The sequence below is a fragment of the Zophobas morio genome, unplaced genomic scaffold (genome assembly GCF_036711695.1).
Source record: "Zophobas morio isolate AGI-343-1 ecotype UQ-CSIRO unplaced genomic scaffold, CSIRO_AGI_Zmor_V1 ptg000023l, whole genome shotgun sequence".
NCBI classification, from domain to species: domain Eukaryota; kingdom Metazoa; phylum Arthropoda; class Insecta; order Coleoptera; family Tenebrionidae; genus Zophobas; species Zophobas morio.
In genome coordinates this window covers 7,150,071-7,167,850 of record NW_026972128.1, presented here as the reverse complement: position 1 = coordinate 7,167,850, position 17,780 = coordinate 7,150,071, and the positions used below count along the sequence as shown (strand labels likewise).

Sequence of the window (17,780 nt, the reverse complement as noted above, 5' to 3'; positions counted from 1 at the left end):
GTCTACACGCAGGATAGCAGATGACTGGTATGCGGCGGTTGGTCGGCCGATTGCGATGAGAACAATTTACACCCGCATTCAGTCTTTTGGACTAAGTTCCTATCGTCCCCATTTGGTACTACCGCTAACTCCAGAACATCGCCGTGAACGCTTGGAATGGTGCCGCGAACGTTTAGGCTGGGATCTTGAGTGGAATTCAGTAGTCTTTTCAGATGAATCCCACTTTTGTTTAGGCATGCACGACGGTCGGCAAAGGGTTAGAAGATTTCGTGGAGAACGAAGGAATATTGCTTTTTCTGTGGAACGGCATGTGGCTCGAACTTTGGGCATAATGATATGGGGAGCTATTGCATATGGCAGCAGGTCACCTTTAGTCATGATTCAAGGCTCTATGACAGCTCAACGATATGTTGATGAAATCCTGGAACCGGTTGTTATACCGTTTGTTCAAACCATCGAAGATGCCCTATTTCAGCAGGACAATGCCCGGCCGCATATTGCACGGGTCTCTTTGAGGTGCTTAGAAGATGCCCAAGTGCAAATTCTTCCTTGGCCTCCTCGTTCGCCGGACCTATCACCTATTGAACATGTGTGGGACATGATCGGCAGAAGGCTAGGTGAATTACCACAGTATCCACAGACTCTAGCTCAACTTAGACATGAAGTCCAGGTTGCCTGGGAATCCCTGCCTCAGGAGGATATCAATAATTTACTTAGAAGTATGCCACGGCGAGTTGCAGAATGTGTAAATGCAAGGGGTGGACCGACACATTATTAATTTTTTACAGTTGTTGTTCGTCGAATTTTAAACTGCAAATGTTATGGTGCACTTCTTTTGTTAAGACAATGACACCCACAAACTTTAGTTAAAATAAAAACACTACTTCTTGGTGTTGCGATTTTTTCGGCGAGTAGTATAATAAGTTATTTTAAATTAGTGCTATTTTTGGTTACTTTTAGTTCGAAAAGTTGACGAAACTTCCTTGCTTAACTAGGGGACAACTGTATATGGCGGAGATTTTGTTATGTTGAGTTTGAGCTAATTATGTGGAACGCCGCGGAAGAAGGTTGCGTTGATGTTAATTAAATATAACAACAGAGTTCTGTTCTCTCTTACCTTGCATTCCACTTTAAGAGGTTCGTCCTTGGCCGCCCCCAACACTTTTCGGCCGCCCCTCTCGCCGCACACCGGTGGAAATTTGACTCGCAAGTGAAAAGCCGGGCTGGTGGATGTGCCCTCTTTGTTCGTTGCCTCGCAGCAGTAACGGCCAGAACTGGCACGACTTACGCTCTGAAAGACGTGATTGAGTTAAGATTAGTTTACTTGGAGTGAACATCGCACAAGAAATTAAAATTGTTGTACAAGGTGGTTATGAAAGATCGTGTGTAAGTTGGTTTTCGAAAATGTGTCACTGTGTTTTTAATAAGAGTTTGCCGCTTCTTTGAGATACGTGTTGAAAATTTATCGTCTAAGTAGAATTACAAGAAAGCTAAGTTATAATTGGAGTTTGTGACAGGCGTTAAACATCACAAACTGAGCGGCAAAACTCACGAAAGATATGGATGTACAATCTTTTTGATCACTATGTATTAAGTATATTAAGCTTATTTCAGACTTTAATTTTTAAAACTGTAGCGTAGGAGCAACAAAAATGACATAAAAAATTGCTCGAAGAACATCCTTTGCCCTGAATAAATTTCGCTTCTTCGAAAAATTATAAAAATTTTTTGCGATTTTTGTTTTCTAATAATCTTTATAAAAAAAAATGTTCTTTTTTGTTTCTTTAGTTTTTCGATTTGCAATTTCCAGAGTATTTAAGTTTAAATTTTTTAGTTTTTCAATTTTCCTACTTTTGAATTTGAATCTTTCAATTTTCAGATTCTGCACTTTTTCGATTTGAGTTTCCCGAGTTTTCAGTTTTTAATATTCCAATTTTTGGTTTGCAATTTTTCGTTTCGATTTTTAATTTTCCATTTTTTCATATTTCGACTTGCACTTTTGGTTTCGTTTTTTTTTCTTTTATTTTTACGATTTTTCGATTTTCAATGTTCAGATTTTATAATCCTTTGTTTTTTCAATTCCAACTTTTTCAATTTTGCGTTTTTTCAATTTTAATTTTTTTTGTTTCTTCACTCTTGCGATATGCAATTTCACGACTTTTCAATTTTTGAATTTGCAATTTTTCGTTTTGGTTTTTATTTTCTTCCTTTTTTTCAATTTTTCGGTTTTTCAATGTTCTGATTTTATAATTTTTTTTCAATGTGAAATTTTTCAATTTTACATTTTTAATTCTTCGTTTTTTCAGTTTTACATTTTTCAGTTCTAGATTTTTCAGTTTTCCGATTTTTCAACTTTTCATTTCTTCAATTTTTGATTTGTATTTTTTCCAGTTTTCATTTTAAATATGTATCGAATAATAATAATTATAATTTTTAAAATGTTTTATTATTTCAATTATTGGATTTTTAAACTTTTACCTTTCCATATTTATCCGATTTTTCAATTTTTATTTTTTAATTTCCCGATAATTAATTATTTTTCATTTTTCGATTTTAGGATGTTAAAGTGCAATTTTGACGATTCTACAGTTTCTCGATTTTACAATTTTTGAGTTCTCCAATTTTTCTATTCGATTCGTTTTTTATTCTTTCAGATTATTATTCGATTCATTTATTATTTCGAAGTTTAAGATTCTTGATTTTTAGTTTTTCAATATTTAGAATTTTCGTTTCTTCAGTTCTTCGATTTGCAATTTTTCGATTTAGAATTTCTCGAGTTTAACATTTTTAACTTTTCAATTTTTTGATACTTTAATTTTCTATATTTTCAAATTTTCGAAATTTAGATTTCGGTTCTTATTCTCTTTATTTTTACGATTTTTGCTTTTTCAATGTTCCGATTTTATTATTTTTTTTTGTTTTTCCAATTCCAAATTTTCCAGTTTTTGTTTCTTCAGTTTTTCATTTTTTTTGTTTCTTCACTTTTACCATATGTAATTTTTCGATTGGCAATTTCACGACTTTTCAGTTTTTCGATTTATAATTTTTCATTTTGGTTTTTATTTTCTTTTTTTATTAAATTTTTCGGTTTTTCAATGTTCTGATTTTATAATTTTTTTTTTATGACAAAATTTTCAATCTTGGATCTTTAATTTTTCGTTTTCTCAGTTTTAGATTTTTCAGTTTCCCGATTTTTCATTTTTCCATTTCTTAAATTTGTGATTTGCAATTTTTACAGTTTTCATTTTAAATATATAAAAATAATTATATTTTTAAAATGTTTCACTTTTTCAATTATTGGATTTTAAAACTTTTTCCTTCCATTTATTCGATTTTTCAATTTCTCGATAATCAATTTTTCCATTTTTCGTTCTTATAATGTTACAGTGTTTCAACGATTCTATAGTTTTTCGATTTTACGATTTTTGGCTGTTAGATTCGTTTTTTCTTCTTTCAAATTTTTCGATTCATTAATTATTTCGAATTTTAAGTTTCTCGATTTTTAGTTTTTCAATGTTTTGAATTTTCGTTTCTTCAGTTCTTCGATTTGCAATTTTTCGATTTAAAGTTTCTCGGTTTTAAAATGTTTAACTTTTCAATTTTTCGATTTTTTAATCTTCCATTTTTCGAATTTTCAATTTGACTTTCTCATTTCGGTTTTTATTCTCTTTATTTTTACGATTTTCAGATTTTTCAATGCTACGGTTTTCAGATTTTTCAATGCTCCGATTTTATAACTTTTTGTTTTTTCAATTCGAACTTTTTCAATTTTTCGTTTCTTCATTTTTCTTGTTTCTTCAGTTTTTCGATTTGCAATTTTTCGTTTTGTTTTTTATATTCTTTCTTTTTTCAATTTTTCAGTTTTTCAATGTTCTGATTTTATATAATATATTCTTTCAATTTGAAATTTTTTAAATTTGGATTTTTAATTTTTCGCTCTTTCAGTTTTAGATTTTTCAGTTCCCCGATTTTTCAATTTTCCATTTCTTCAATTTTTTATTTACAATTTTTCCAGTTTTCATTTCACTTTTTGAATTTTACAGTGTTAGAATTTTTATATGTATCAATTATATGATTTTAAAACTTTTTTCTTTCCATATATTTCATTTTTCAATTTTTCAATTTTGAATTTTTCTCGATAATCAATTTTTCCATTTTTCGATCTTCCAAAGATACAGTCTTTCGATTCATTACTTATTTCGAATTTTAAGTTTCTCAATTTTTAGATTTTCAATGTTTCGATTTTTTGTTTCTTGGGTACTTCGATTTGCAATTTTTCGATTTTGCTATTTTCAACTTTTCGAATAAAAAAAATTCCAAAATTTCAAAATTGTAAAATTGAAAAATTAAAAAAAAATACAATGAAAACATTGAAAAAAAATTGGAAAACAAGAACTTGAAAAATTAAAGTAGTAATTGAATTAAAAAATCGAAAGTTTCAAAAATGGGAATCTTAAAAACCGAAATAGTGCAAAATCGAAAAAACGAAACATTGTAAAATCGAAATATTGAAAATCAAAGAAATCGAAAAATCGGATAACTGAGATCTCCAAAAACTACAAAATTGAAAAATTTAACAATTGCAAAATCGAGTAATTGAAAAATTAATTAATAAAATTATGAAGAATTGAATAAAGGAAAAATTATAAAATCGAAAAAAACGTTAAAAAAATAAAAGAAATGAAAAATCGAGAAAAGAAAGACAAGTTGTCTTATCAAAAATTGCAAAATTGAAAAACCGCAAATCGAAAAAATGAAGAAATGAAAAATTGAAGCATTTGGAAGTCGAGAAATTGCAAAATTGAAAAAATTAAAGTTGAAAAAACAAAAAATTAAGAATCCGTAATTTTGGAAAATGGAAAAATTGAAAAATTATAGAAAATGGAATGAAAAATTGTAGTATCAAAAAATTGTAAAAGCAAAGAAAAAGGAAAAAACAAAAAATTGGTGCAAGGTTAATAAATTCAAATTTTTCCACTTTTCAATCATTGAATTATAAAATTTTTTCTAATACCTATTTAATTCTTCAATTTTTAATTTTTGCATTTCTCGATATTCAATTTTTCAAAATTTCGGTCTTTCAATATTACAGTTTTTCGAGTTTTTGACTTTACAGTTTTTAGGTTTTCCAATTTTTCGATTCGATTTGTTTTTTTTTCCAATTTCTCGATTTTTCAACTTTTCGAATCAAAAAAAATGTAAAAATTGCAAAATTGTAAAACTGAAAATTAATCAAAAATGAGGAAACGAAAAAGTATAAAATGAAAACTTTGAAAAATCGAAAAACTGCAAAACAGAAAAAACGAAACATTGTAAAATCTGAATATTGAGAATTAAAGAAATCGGAAAATTGGATAATTGCAAAACCCAGAAACCGTGAAATTGAAATATTATAATTGGAAAACCGAGGAATTCAAAAATCAAAGATTGAAAATTTGAAAAATCAAAAATTATAAAATCGAAAGAAACAAACTGAAAAATCGAAAAATAAAAAATTGTAATATCGACAAATTGCAAAATTGAAAAATTACACATCGAAAAATTGAAGAAACAAAAAGTTGAGAAATTGAAAAACTGAAAAAATTAAAGTTGAAAAAATGAAAAATGATGACCCTAAAACACTGAAAAATGGAAAATTGAAAAAATAAAGAGAATAAAAGACGATTGTGACATCAAAAAATTAGTTCAAGGTAAATAAATCCAGATTTTTCTAAAAATATAAGATTTAATTTTGTAAATTTTATTTTTTATGATCATTCTTATAAGTTAAAATAAAAATATGTATGTGAGTTTTTACATTACAAAATTCCCAAAATTTCATCAAATTGTTGAGGGGGATGATTAGTCAATTTTTGAAAGGAGAGACCTATTTCTTCGTATTCTAGAGGTCATGTATGGGCCTATGCTCGGAAAGTAAAACGGAACACATATTTTATAAACTGTAGCAAATAAAATGAGTGTTTATTTTTTCGTACGTAGCTATAAAACGTTAACGATCCACAAATTTAATAATAATGGCGCCCTTTAAAAATGAAATAAAAATAAAACACAACACTAATGTTTTATTGACGACTCCGCTAGTAAGTCCTAATCACATCCACTATATGATTCCCCCTTTGTACAAATGTTTAAACCATAAAATTATGCACCGCCTCTTTCGGCTGTAAGTCAAGCCATCTTATTAAGTTCACTGCAAACCCACCAAAGAGCGTAATTTGATGAAACTGGAAACCGAGCAACTTGAGAAGAAATTCTTTATGTAAAGAAAATCATTTCGTCCGAATTATGTTTCGTTTCTCCACCTAAAAAAGACAGACGCAACGGGTTGCAAAAAATTTAATCTATTTATAACGATGTTCTGGTCTATGCGGTGCAATTTTGGTGGATGCGCCGGGGTAATCTAGAGGAGTTTTTTTTTCTTTCTTGGCGCACTGGGGAAGTTTGAAATCGTAAACACACATAATAAACGAGCTCGGACAGCAGTTTATGTCTAAGTTGATAAAAAGATCAACAAGTTAGAGACTTTTCGACCGCTTGACATTGTCTTCATTCTTTACAAACTAAACTGAGATTACTTTAAGCACATGTTGGTAAAGGCGAGACTCGTGCTTGGAGATGTGAAAGTAGTGGTTAAAATGAGGTTGGTGAGTCTATATTTATTTACAAAACGAACATAAATTTCGGAAGTTGTATATGCTATAATCTTCAATTGGCAGCTTGTTAACGAGATTAGTTGTTATTGACTTCACGTTTTACCAAACTGAATTACAGAAGTTTGATTAGGGAAGTATATGTTACAATGATAAAGTTGTATTACAATGACTGTGCTGTGACCATTACTTCAAAATTCGACGTGGCAGCAATGTATGTAAATTATTCAGTATTAACAAGTCATTAATTTTAATAAATTATGAATGACTCTGTTTTACTCGTAATGTGACCGGCACTTTGAACAAATATTTGCTAATGAATGTAGCGTGAAACATGTTTAAAACAAATTTGTTGAAATTCTGGTTTTCACACATTTACAAAATCGATTGTTCTAAATAGTTCTAGAATAAAATTCGTTGTTCTTTGTTAAGTTTAAGTTAATGATAATCATTGCCTGCTACTAGCCTCATTAGAGCCTTTGGCGTGCTTAATTGTGATATAATTATACACCAAACCTGTTGCTCGTTGTACAAAATTAAATATTTTTCGTTGAGTTTCATAATAATTGGAATACAGTGAAACTTAGTACAGTTTACCTTTCAATAATTTATGTTTACATACAAACATTTAGTTAAAATAAAAAATATGGTAATAGTAGTGGTGCGATTTGTATTTACAAATTTAATTAAAACTGTTTTATTATTATTCATGCAACAAAGACTTTCATGTTTGACGGCTATACAACACTCAAGGAAAACAGTATGAGTCGTTGAGTAATTTCGCGAGATTGTCGAGACATTTTTTTCACCGCAATAAATTTTTGCTGCTTATTTATGTTTCCCATTATTTTATACGTACTCGTGACTAAACAAAGTCTGATGAAGGTTTATGTCTTCATTTTCTGAGGAAAATTTGCTAAATGCAGCAGCTGTTAAATTTAGCACATCTTTTATTGTGATGAGGCTATAATTCTTACACTCAGGAACAGAGTTACTAATATTTATCTAAAGATATTGTAGGCCTATTTTAGGCGTTTCATGTACATATTTTATTACTAGGAATTTCAATCTAAAATGGCAGCTATCAATGAAACTCCATACATTATTCTTGTAAGCAAATAATTATAATGTTAATAATTATAACAAATTTTGTATAATTAATCATTTAACGTGAAATGTTAAATTTACACATAATGAGTTTTTTGATTTATTGATGCAAGCATTATTCTGCAAATGAAATTATATTTTTCCTTTAGAACTCTAAAATTTTGCCTGCTGCTTCATAACATAAAATATGTTAGTTCATTGTGATTAGTTATAACTAATGATTTTATTTTGGAACACAGATCATCCTAATAAATGTACAATGTAGAACAAAAAATTAGTATACAATTTACAATTTTTTACTTTTCGAACGTATGCGAAGCAACAATTGTAATAGGGTTCATCGGGCGACTGGCTACTTTCATATTTTCTCTGATCTGTCGTTTCTTTCTGTTTGTGATCTACCCCTGTACATATGGCTTATGAATCTACCTTGATTATTATCACATTTGATTAAAGCCAAATCAAGAGAGGTTTATCCTCTTTTCCAGAAAATTTTTTGAATATAGTACTGTTATTATTAGTTTATTATTAGGCTGAGTAAGTAAGAAATACTTCGTTTCAGCGTTTTTTTAGATCCATGTAATTGAAGTAAACACGAATAAAGTCGAAGTATTATAATGGGGTTCATTCGGTTTTCAAGTTTTCTCCATGTTTCATGATTCTCTAGAGTATGAAAAAATAGGTGCCCCGGTTTCGTCTGTCTATCAACTGTCTGTCGTCTGTCTGTCATTTATTTATCTCTCGTCTGTCGTCTGTGTCGATTCTTATTAGACTCATAAGCTCCGGAACTACCGGACTGGTTGTTGTGAAATTTTATATGTATGTTAGGAATATCGTATAAATGGTAAAGCACTAATTATCCTCACCAATGTCAATTCAGATTTTTTCGTCGTAAATGGTGTATAAATTTGATAAAATTTGAATCTACCCCTTTTAAAAACACGACAGAAGTTCAATTTCATTTTCTGAAAAAATGCTGCAAAAAGAACTAGAACATTCAAACAAAATTAGAACTTTTTTGGCATGGTTTCTATAATATGTTATATATTTGTCAAGTTTGAGAGTTATAAATTCCATTACAATTTTTTTTTCTCGTACATCGAGAATTCGCGAACCACCGGTTGGGAACGGCTGGCTTAGTTGACTAGAGCCAGGATTACTAACACGAAGGTCGCTGGTTCAAAACTCCAGTGGAGCACTGTTTTTTTTTTTTTAATACACTGTCTATGTGGTGTTCCAGACAAAATTGCGCGGCTTTATTACTTGAGAAGGAATAGAGATATTAAAATCTGTAAACGACATTGTTTTTAGCTTGAATTACAAGTTGCTGAGTAGTAAAAAATATATTTTTTTAATTTTACTTTCTATTATAGCTTCTTCGTGTTTAATAAATAAAATTGAACATAATGTTTTCTATTATCCCGTTTGCTACGGTTTTCAAGTAATAATAAAAAGAAGTTAACACAAATATGTATAAGAATACAACTTTTAGACGGAAAATCTAGTCAACCAGCTGTGAAATCTCAAAAAAAAAGTTTTTTATTTGCTTATACAGAATTAATAGGTAGTATTCTCGGTGATAATTGTTTAATGGCTGAATTTTTAGAATGAGTGAAAATTGACTGAAAATTCGAGAGAAGCTGAGAGAATCTGGAAAAATCAGAAAAATTTGGAAAAACATGAAAAAATCTGAGAGAATCTAAGAGAATTCAAGAAAATCCGAGAAAATCTGAATGAATACTAAAGAATCTAAAAAAAAACGGAGAGGATCCAGAAAAAATCCTGAAGAATCCGGACAAATCCAATATATGAAAAAATTCGAAAAAATCCCAGAAAGTATGAAATAGTGTGGGAGAATCCAAGAGAATTCAAGAGAATCCGAGAGAATCAGGAAGAATCCAAAAAATTCTCTTGTATTCTGACGAACATCTAAAGGGATTGAAAAGAATCGGAAGGAATTCGATAGAATCCCAGAGCTTCCGGGAGGATTCGCGGTAATCCAGAAGAATTCGAAAATAAATCGAGAAACCGATAGAATCCGAAAGATCTGACAGAATTCGCCTAAGTTCTGGGAAGATCCGAAAGAATTTGGAAGAATCCGAAAAAATATGAGAGAATATCAAAAAACCAAGAAAATACGAATAATATAAAACAATCCAAAAGAGTCCCAAAAAATGTGAGACAATACGAAAAAATTCGAACAAATCTAGGACAATCTGATAGAATTCGAGAGAATCCGAGAGAATTTGGAAGAATCCAAAAGAAAATAAGAGAATCCGAAAAAATCACCAAGAATAAATAAATAAATAAATAAACAAATAAACAAACAAATAAATAAATAAATAAATAAACAAATAAACAAACAAATAAATAAATAAAATAAATGAATAAATAAATTTGAAAGGGTCCAAAAATGTCCCAAAAAATCCGGATGAATCCGAGAGGCTCTGCGAGAATATAAGAGAATTCCAAAGAATACGAAAAAATCCGAGAGAATCCGACCAAATTCCCAAAAGATTCGGAAAAAACCGAGACAATCAGATCAAATTATGAGAAAATCCTAGAGAATCCGGAAAAATCTGAAACAATATGAAAAAATTCGAAAATGTCCCAGAAACTATGAAAGAAACTTCGAGGATCTACGAGAATTCAAGAGAATCCGAGAGAATCACAAATAATCCAGAAGGATACAAGAGAATCCGACCAACATCTGAGGGGATCGAAAAGAATTTGAAAGAATTCTAGAGAATCTGAAAGGATTCGCGGTGATCCGGAAGAATTCGAAAATAAATCGAAAATCCGATAGAATGCGAAAGAATACGAGAGACTAGACTAAATTTCGAGAGGATCCGAAAGATCTGATAGAATTCGTCTAGGTTCTTGGAAGATCCGAGAGAATTTGGAAGAATCTGAAAAAATATCAAAGATTATGAAATAACCAAGAAAATACGAATAAAATAAGATAATCCAAAAGAGTCCCAAAAAATGTGAGACAATACGAAAAAATTCGAACAAATCTAGGACAATCTGATACAATTCGAGAGAATCCGAGAGAATTTGGAAGAATTCAAAAGAAAATAAGGGAATCCGAAAAAATCACTAAGAATAAATAAATAAATAAATAAAAAATAAATAAATAAATAAACAAATAAAATAATAAAATAAATAAATAAATTTGAAAGGGTCCAAAAATGTACGAAAATATCCGGAAGAATCCGAGAGGCTCTGCGAGAATTCAAGAGAATTCCAAAGAATACGAAAAAATCCCAGAGAAACCGACCAAATTCCCAAAGGATCCGGAAAAAACCGACCGACCAAATTATGAGAAAACCCTAGAGAATCCGGAAAAATCCGAAACAATATGAAAAAATTCGAAAATGTCCCCCAAAATATGAAAGAAACTGGGAGGATCTAAAAGAGTTCAAGAGAATCCGAGAGAATTACAAAGAATCCAAAAGAATACAAGAGAATCCGACCAACATCTGAGGGGATCAAAAAGAATTTGAAAGAATTCGAGAGAATTCCAGAGAATCTGAAAGGATTCACGAGAATCCGGAAGAATTCGAAAATAAATCAAGAGAAATCGATAGAGTCCCAAAGAATGCGAGACAATCGACTAAATTCCGACAGGATCCAAAAGATCCGTTAGCAGTCGATTCTCAATCGAGTGCTAACGGAGTTCTGGGAAGATCCGAGAGAATTCGGAAGAATCCGAAAAAATCTAGGAGAATTTGCAGAATTCGGGAGAATCTGGAACAATCCAAAAGAATACAAAAAAATCGAACCAACATCCGACGAAATAGAAAGGAGTTCGAGAGAAACCCAGAAAATTCGAAAAGATCCGAGATAATTCGGAAGAATCAAGAGAGATTGATAAAATCCGAAATAATACGAGAGAATCGACCAAATTCCTACAAAATTCGAAAGAATCCGAAAAAATATGAGAAAATACAAAGAAACACGAAAAAAATCTAAGAAAATCTTAGAAAATTCAAAAGAATACAAGAGAATCTGGAAAATTCCAAAAGAATATAAGAAAAAATCCGGAAAAATACGAAAAAATTTGATAGAATCTAAGAGAATTCAAGAGAATCTGGATGAATACAAAAGAATCCTAAAAAGACTTTAGATGATCCAAAGGAATCCGAGAGAATCCGACCAAATTCCCAAAAGAACCGGAAGAAACCGAGAGAATCAGACCAAATTATGAGAAAATCCTAGAAAATTCGGAAAAACCGAAATAATATGAAAAAATGAGAAAATATCCGAGAAAATATGAAAGAATCTGGGAGAATCCAAAAGAATATAAGAGAATCCGATCAACATCTGAGGGGATCGAAAAGAATCTGAAAAAATTCGAGAGAATCCCAGAGAATTCGAAAGAATTTGCGAATAATCCGGAAGAATTCGAAAATAATTCGAGAACAATCGATATAATCCGAAAGAATATGGGAGAATCAACAAAATTCCGAGAGGACTGTGGTCTAGGAAGATCCCAGATAATTCGGAAAAATCCGAAAAAATATTAAAAAATATGAAAAAAAATTGAGAGAACACGAAAAATATGAGAGAATGAGAAAAAATCCGAAAAATATAGAAGAATCTGCGAGAATTCAAGAGAATCCGGGAGAATCGGGAAGAATCCAAATGAATACAAGAGAATCTGACCAACATCCGAGGGGATGGAAAAGAATTCGAGAGAATTCCAGAAAATTTGAAAAGATCTGGGATAATCCGGAAGAATTCGAAAATAAATGAAGAGAAATCGATAAAATCCGAAAGAATATGGGAGAATCGACTAAATTTCAAGAGGATCCGAAAGAATCCGAATACGACATAAACCGAGAGAACACGAAAAATTTGAGAGTACCCAAAAGACTCCGCAAAAATATGAGAGATCAAAAAAGACTCCGAAAAGATAGGAAAAAATCTGGGAGAATCTGACAGAATTCAGAAGAACCGAGATAATCTGGAAGAATCCAAATGAATATAAGAGAATCTGAAAAAATCACAAAAAATTTGAAAAGGTCTAAAACTGCCCGAAAAACTTCAAAAGAATCCGAGAGACTTTGTGATAATTCAAGAGATTTTGACAATACGAAAAAGTATAAGAGAATTCGAAAGAATGTGAGGGAATTCGAAAGACTCCTAGAGAATTCGAAAGAATCCGAGAATATATGAAAAAATTCTAGAGGATCCAAAAGACTCCAAGAGAATCTGAGGAATTTCCAGACAATCTGCCAAATTGCGAAAAATCCAAGTGAATTTGAGAGATTTCGAAAATAATTCCAGAAAATTCGAAAACATCTGAGATTGAGAAAATATGGAAATAATTCAAAAGAATACGTAAAAATCTGATCCATTTCTGAGAAGATCCGAAAGAATCCGAAAGAACCGAGAAGATTCCGACAAAATTTGACATAATCCGAGATACCAAGAAAAATTTGGATGATTCCGACAGATTCTGAAAAAATATTTTTTGGATTATTTGAGTTCTTCATATTCTTAGAGTTTTTGAGTTAGTACTTGTGTTCCTTAGAATTTCTGTGATTTTTTTAGACTCTTTCTATTTTCTATTAAACCGCGAATGACTAAGAGAAAAAATCTAATTTATCAAATTTTTTACCGAACTTTTAAAAGTGCTTTTGAAGTTGTTTATACTAATCTCATGTCAAGTGTTTCAGTCTAGTCTTCTGAATTTTATCAGTATTTTCAAAAGAATTCGTTATTTTTTTAATAATATTGAGAAGGGCCAAAGGACGCTTATATTGACATCAGATAGAAAATCAAGTGAAAGTGAACCATTTTTCGAAAAACAGAAATTTTGTGACACATCACTGTCTGCAAATACCATGAAATTAATCTTACAAAATCTGCCTTTATTTTCTTCTATTTGAAGTAGAGTACTCACCTGAAGGACCAGGGTTTGGTTGCTGACGATGACTCCCGCCGTCGAATTGCTCAGCAGACGATTTCCGTCCCTCAGCCACCAGACTCGATGCACCTGTAATCAGTTCCGGAACTCAATTAAAACGAATCCCAGATTCGCTTCGTCAGATATGCAAATGAAGAAGAGGGTGCTTCAGTGATGACGCTAATTTATACCACTTGCAACAGATACACCCTCTCAAACAAAAATTACCAACTTGGATCGTGCGGAGGTATTATCCAAGCGACCGGAAACCCGGACTTAATTAGCATGAGTAAAAATACAAAGGCGCGGTTCTTAGCTCCAGATTTCGTGAACGCGGCTCAAATTGCTGGGTAATTGGGTACGAAATTATCTATTTGTAGATTGTTAAAACATTCAGATTAATTCCGCCGTTTGGGTCCTTTGCTTGAAATTTGTGTGGTCGTCTGTAGAAATGGATACAAATATTTCAATTAAAATGTAAAAATAAGCCGGAAAAGTAGGTGAAGCATTAATTTAAATTTTCGCCTTAAGGGAAAACCTGGTTTGGTTTCTCAACATGAAGTTGCATTTTCAAAGTACATTCAATTAAAGCAAAAATGCTTCCCGGAATTTTCAGGTAAATAATACATTTTCTTGAACTGGAGAAACAATTGTTCATAAAGACGTTGCTATTTTTAGGTCATTTTTTTCTTTTTTTTGTTTGTGTCTAGTCTAGTTGCTTACGCTGTTACCACAAAAACATCAACATCTTTTTTCAGTATCGATGTAATTAAAATGTCCCATAAACACAATAGAAAACAGTTCAGTTACACAAAATTAAACAAAACAACCAACTGTTGCAAACAGCTGGAAAAAAGAACGAATGAACAAAATGGGAGCGAAAAATTAAAATCAAAACTACGTTGTCTGAGAATTGACAAACACGCAGTTCGTTCAATTCAATTGAAAAATACATATCATAATGGTTTTGGGGCTGTTGTTCCATTGGAAGTGAGTGAAAAATCAATTTGGAGCTTTTACAGTCATAATAAAATAGTCGATACTAAGATGTTACAAATGGAATTTTATTGTAATGTTATAAAAGCGAAAGAGAATACAGATCTTTTTGTGTATTTTTTTCTTTTAAACGATCCGTCGTTTAGCACTTGGATGAAGTTGTTACGTAAAAATATTCGTGAGCCACTTTTCTAAATCAGTTTTTACCCGTTCGTTCCAAATCGTCTAATCAAGTCTAAGTTTATACTTTAACACGTTATGTAAAGACAATTTCATTGAACTTATCTATACAATTGTGTCAATTGACAGTTTATCAAAATTTTAATGTAGGTGTATAAAAAAATAAAAAATTAAAAAAAAAAAACTCTCTCTGCTGCAAACTCGGCTACTCAGTGGTCCCGTTTGATGGCTAATTTGTGGCTGTTATTGCCCCTAAAATATTCCACGTGAGAAACGCTTCACTACTTTCGATTTTATGGCTGTGGTTAACTCTTGATAACCTTAAAATATAGCCACAATAAAGGTGCAGTTTTTATTGCATATTTACACGCACCCTGATATTTATCTTAGCAAGATCCACTCATTATTATGCAGTAACTTTGTGTACAACTCAGTAGGAGAACTGTTCTGAGTTTCCTCGTTTTAATTCTTTTACAAAGAGGTAAATGGAGGGTTATGTCATGACTCGTGACCATTGGGTATTTGCTACGTGCATAATGTGTGCAGTGTAAGATAAAACCCACAATAAATTGCAAGAATAAACGGCATGGAAATGAGTTTTTGCCCGAAACGTATTAAAAGCTGCAAATATGTATTTATAAAACTGCATTTTTAGCCAATCACGGAACGTGATAGAGCTACAGCAAAATTTACCCTCACTGAAATTAGAAAATTTCTTGAACAAATCGATTAAAGCTTGTCCAGGTCAGTGTAGGAGGGATACAAAAACATTTTTTTTAATATTTCGTGATATCAAACACAAAAATGTTTTTGTCGTTTAAAGCACTGAGTTTAGGAGTTTTTTTTTTTTTGTAACAAGGGAGGTCAAAGGAAAGCGTAGCTCTCTAAATCAACGAAAGGACATAAAAGGTAACATATTTTTTAAAAGTCTCCTCACATATCCATTAACATTTTAGTCACTTTCATATCTTCGCAGATGTTCCTTGATAGACATTATATTAAATTGTCTACAATAAAACGGGATGAACATAGAAACGGCAGGTTTTGAATTTTCGTTATTGGACTGCTGGGACGAATCTATAAGGAATCGCCAGTGGTGGATAAATGTTTTTTTCTAGTTTGTGTGTGTGGCAACCTTAGAATATGCTTTCAAGCCTGAACCGTGTGATTGGTAATCCTACATTTGCCCGAATTATTATTATAGAAGGTTTTTCTCTTTTAATCTAAAGGCAAAAAGGTTTTTTCTTCTGACAGAGAGTTGGTTCGAATGAAATAATCTAAGGCTTTCTGATTGAATCTCATTGATCCTGAGTAACACTTTTTCATTCCATTTAATCTAGACACAATAATGTAAAAGTGGGAGGTCTGGGAATGGGTAAATTTTCAGTACGTGCCTTTGGCTACAATAAGATTTTTTTGTACCTACTTTTTTTCAACTAAAGAAATAAATAAAGCTACAAAATTTAATTCAGTTTTTCATACAATTGAACTGAAGGAGACAGCAGCTTCTCTAGAAACGTAAAATTCCCTTTATCTTCTTACACTACCTTTTTATGGATTAATTGTAACCCATATCTCGTAAAATTGGTCAAATGTGACGACATTACGTATTTCGAATCGATATTTAAGTTGGTAGAGGTTCAGAATATTCTTGTGAAATATGGTGATAACATAAAGTTGACGAGTCGACAATGGAATATTAACGAGGCGGCACTGCGAGCAGAAATATAGAGACTTTCGACAAATAGACTGCGAGATTGGAAAGTTATAGCAGGTACGGGTAAAGGAATTAGATGGAATAGGAAGCAAAAAATTGGTCGAAGAATGTTTTGACTGAACTTCCCTCGCCCCTGAAATACACAGTTCAACAAATCCCCGTTCTGTGAAAAATGATAAAATTTGGTTTTGCGATTTTTTTTGTAATAAAACTTTATAACGCAAAAGTCAGTGGCGTTAATAAAAACTTCAAATATAATCAGTACATGCTTAACTTCGAGAGAATTCGACTAAGAACGTTCAAATAAGTAACAATTGTAAAATGTTGTTACACAGTTTTTTTTCAAAAACCTGGATCTCTAGGATAAAAACCCAACAAGGCTTCATAAACCACAAGTGCAGGAGTATTTTATTCTATAGTATTCTATAAAATCTAAATAACATTTATAATCGTAAATTTTTGAGATGACGTCATTCCATTGTTGGTGAGGATAGACAAATTTTGATTAACGTTTTATAATCTACACGATAGTTCTAACATAAAACATAAAATTTGACAACAATCAGTCGAGTAGTTTGGGAGATTATCGATCTAATCAAAATCAAAACACACGACAGACAGACAAAAACGGGAGACCACTTTTTTGTACTCTAGCGGTTATGAAAAGTCGCGAAAACATGAACGCAGCCGTCCTTGGATGGAATCTATTACAGCTTACGGTGTTGAAGTAAAAAAGCACCATATAAACATAAAATCCGATAGATAATGTGAGTAACGAGTGTATACGTTCACTAACGTCAACATTCACTTTTATTGTGTCTTTACTAAGGTATATAAATATAAATATTTAAAACATACTTTAATCAGTATCGCACATGGCAGGTTATATAGATCTATTTTTAAATTGACACATACTACAACTAACTAATTCCGAAATATGTGATCAATAAAATACAGACCGATAAACTAGACAATCTAGACATACATAGAACATTCAACTAATTAAATGATAACATTAAATAAAAGACAATCTGATTCAAACCTGTTTCATTCATTCAAAAGGACGACAATTAATTAAATAATAATAATACTGGTTAACGGTACACGAGATTTTTAAGCTATGATAATTGTTTCGTTTTTTTTCTCATATGGTGAATTTGTATGTGGAATCAGTTTATTTTTTAACGAATAAATTAAAAAAAAAAAAATTAGCGAC

The 17,780-nt window shown here is 31.2% G+C and overlaps 1 protein-coding gene across 2 annotated transcripts in view; it reads right to left on the bottom strand.

The window, feature by feature from the left end:
* LOC135134087 (nephrin-like) overlaps positions 1-17,780 on the bottom strand; it is a 494,536-nt gene that overhangs the window by 98,708 nt on the left and 378,048 nt on the right. For both annotated transcript variants that reach the window (XM_064062687.1, XM_064062688.1), the window contains exons 6-7: positions 13,669-13,761; positions 1,118-1,291 (exon numbers count right to left, since the gene is read on the bottom strand). In XM_064062687.1, coding sequence (XP_063918757.1) covers positions 1,118-1,291; positions 13,669-13,761 — 267 coding nt within the window. The remainder of the gene's footprint in view (positions 1-1,117; positions 1,292-13,668; positions 13,762-17,780) is intronic.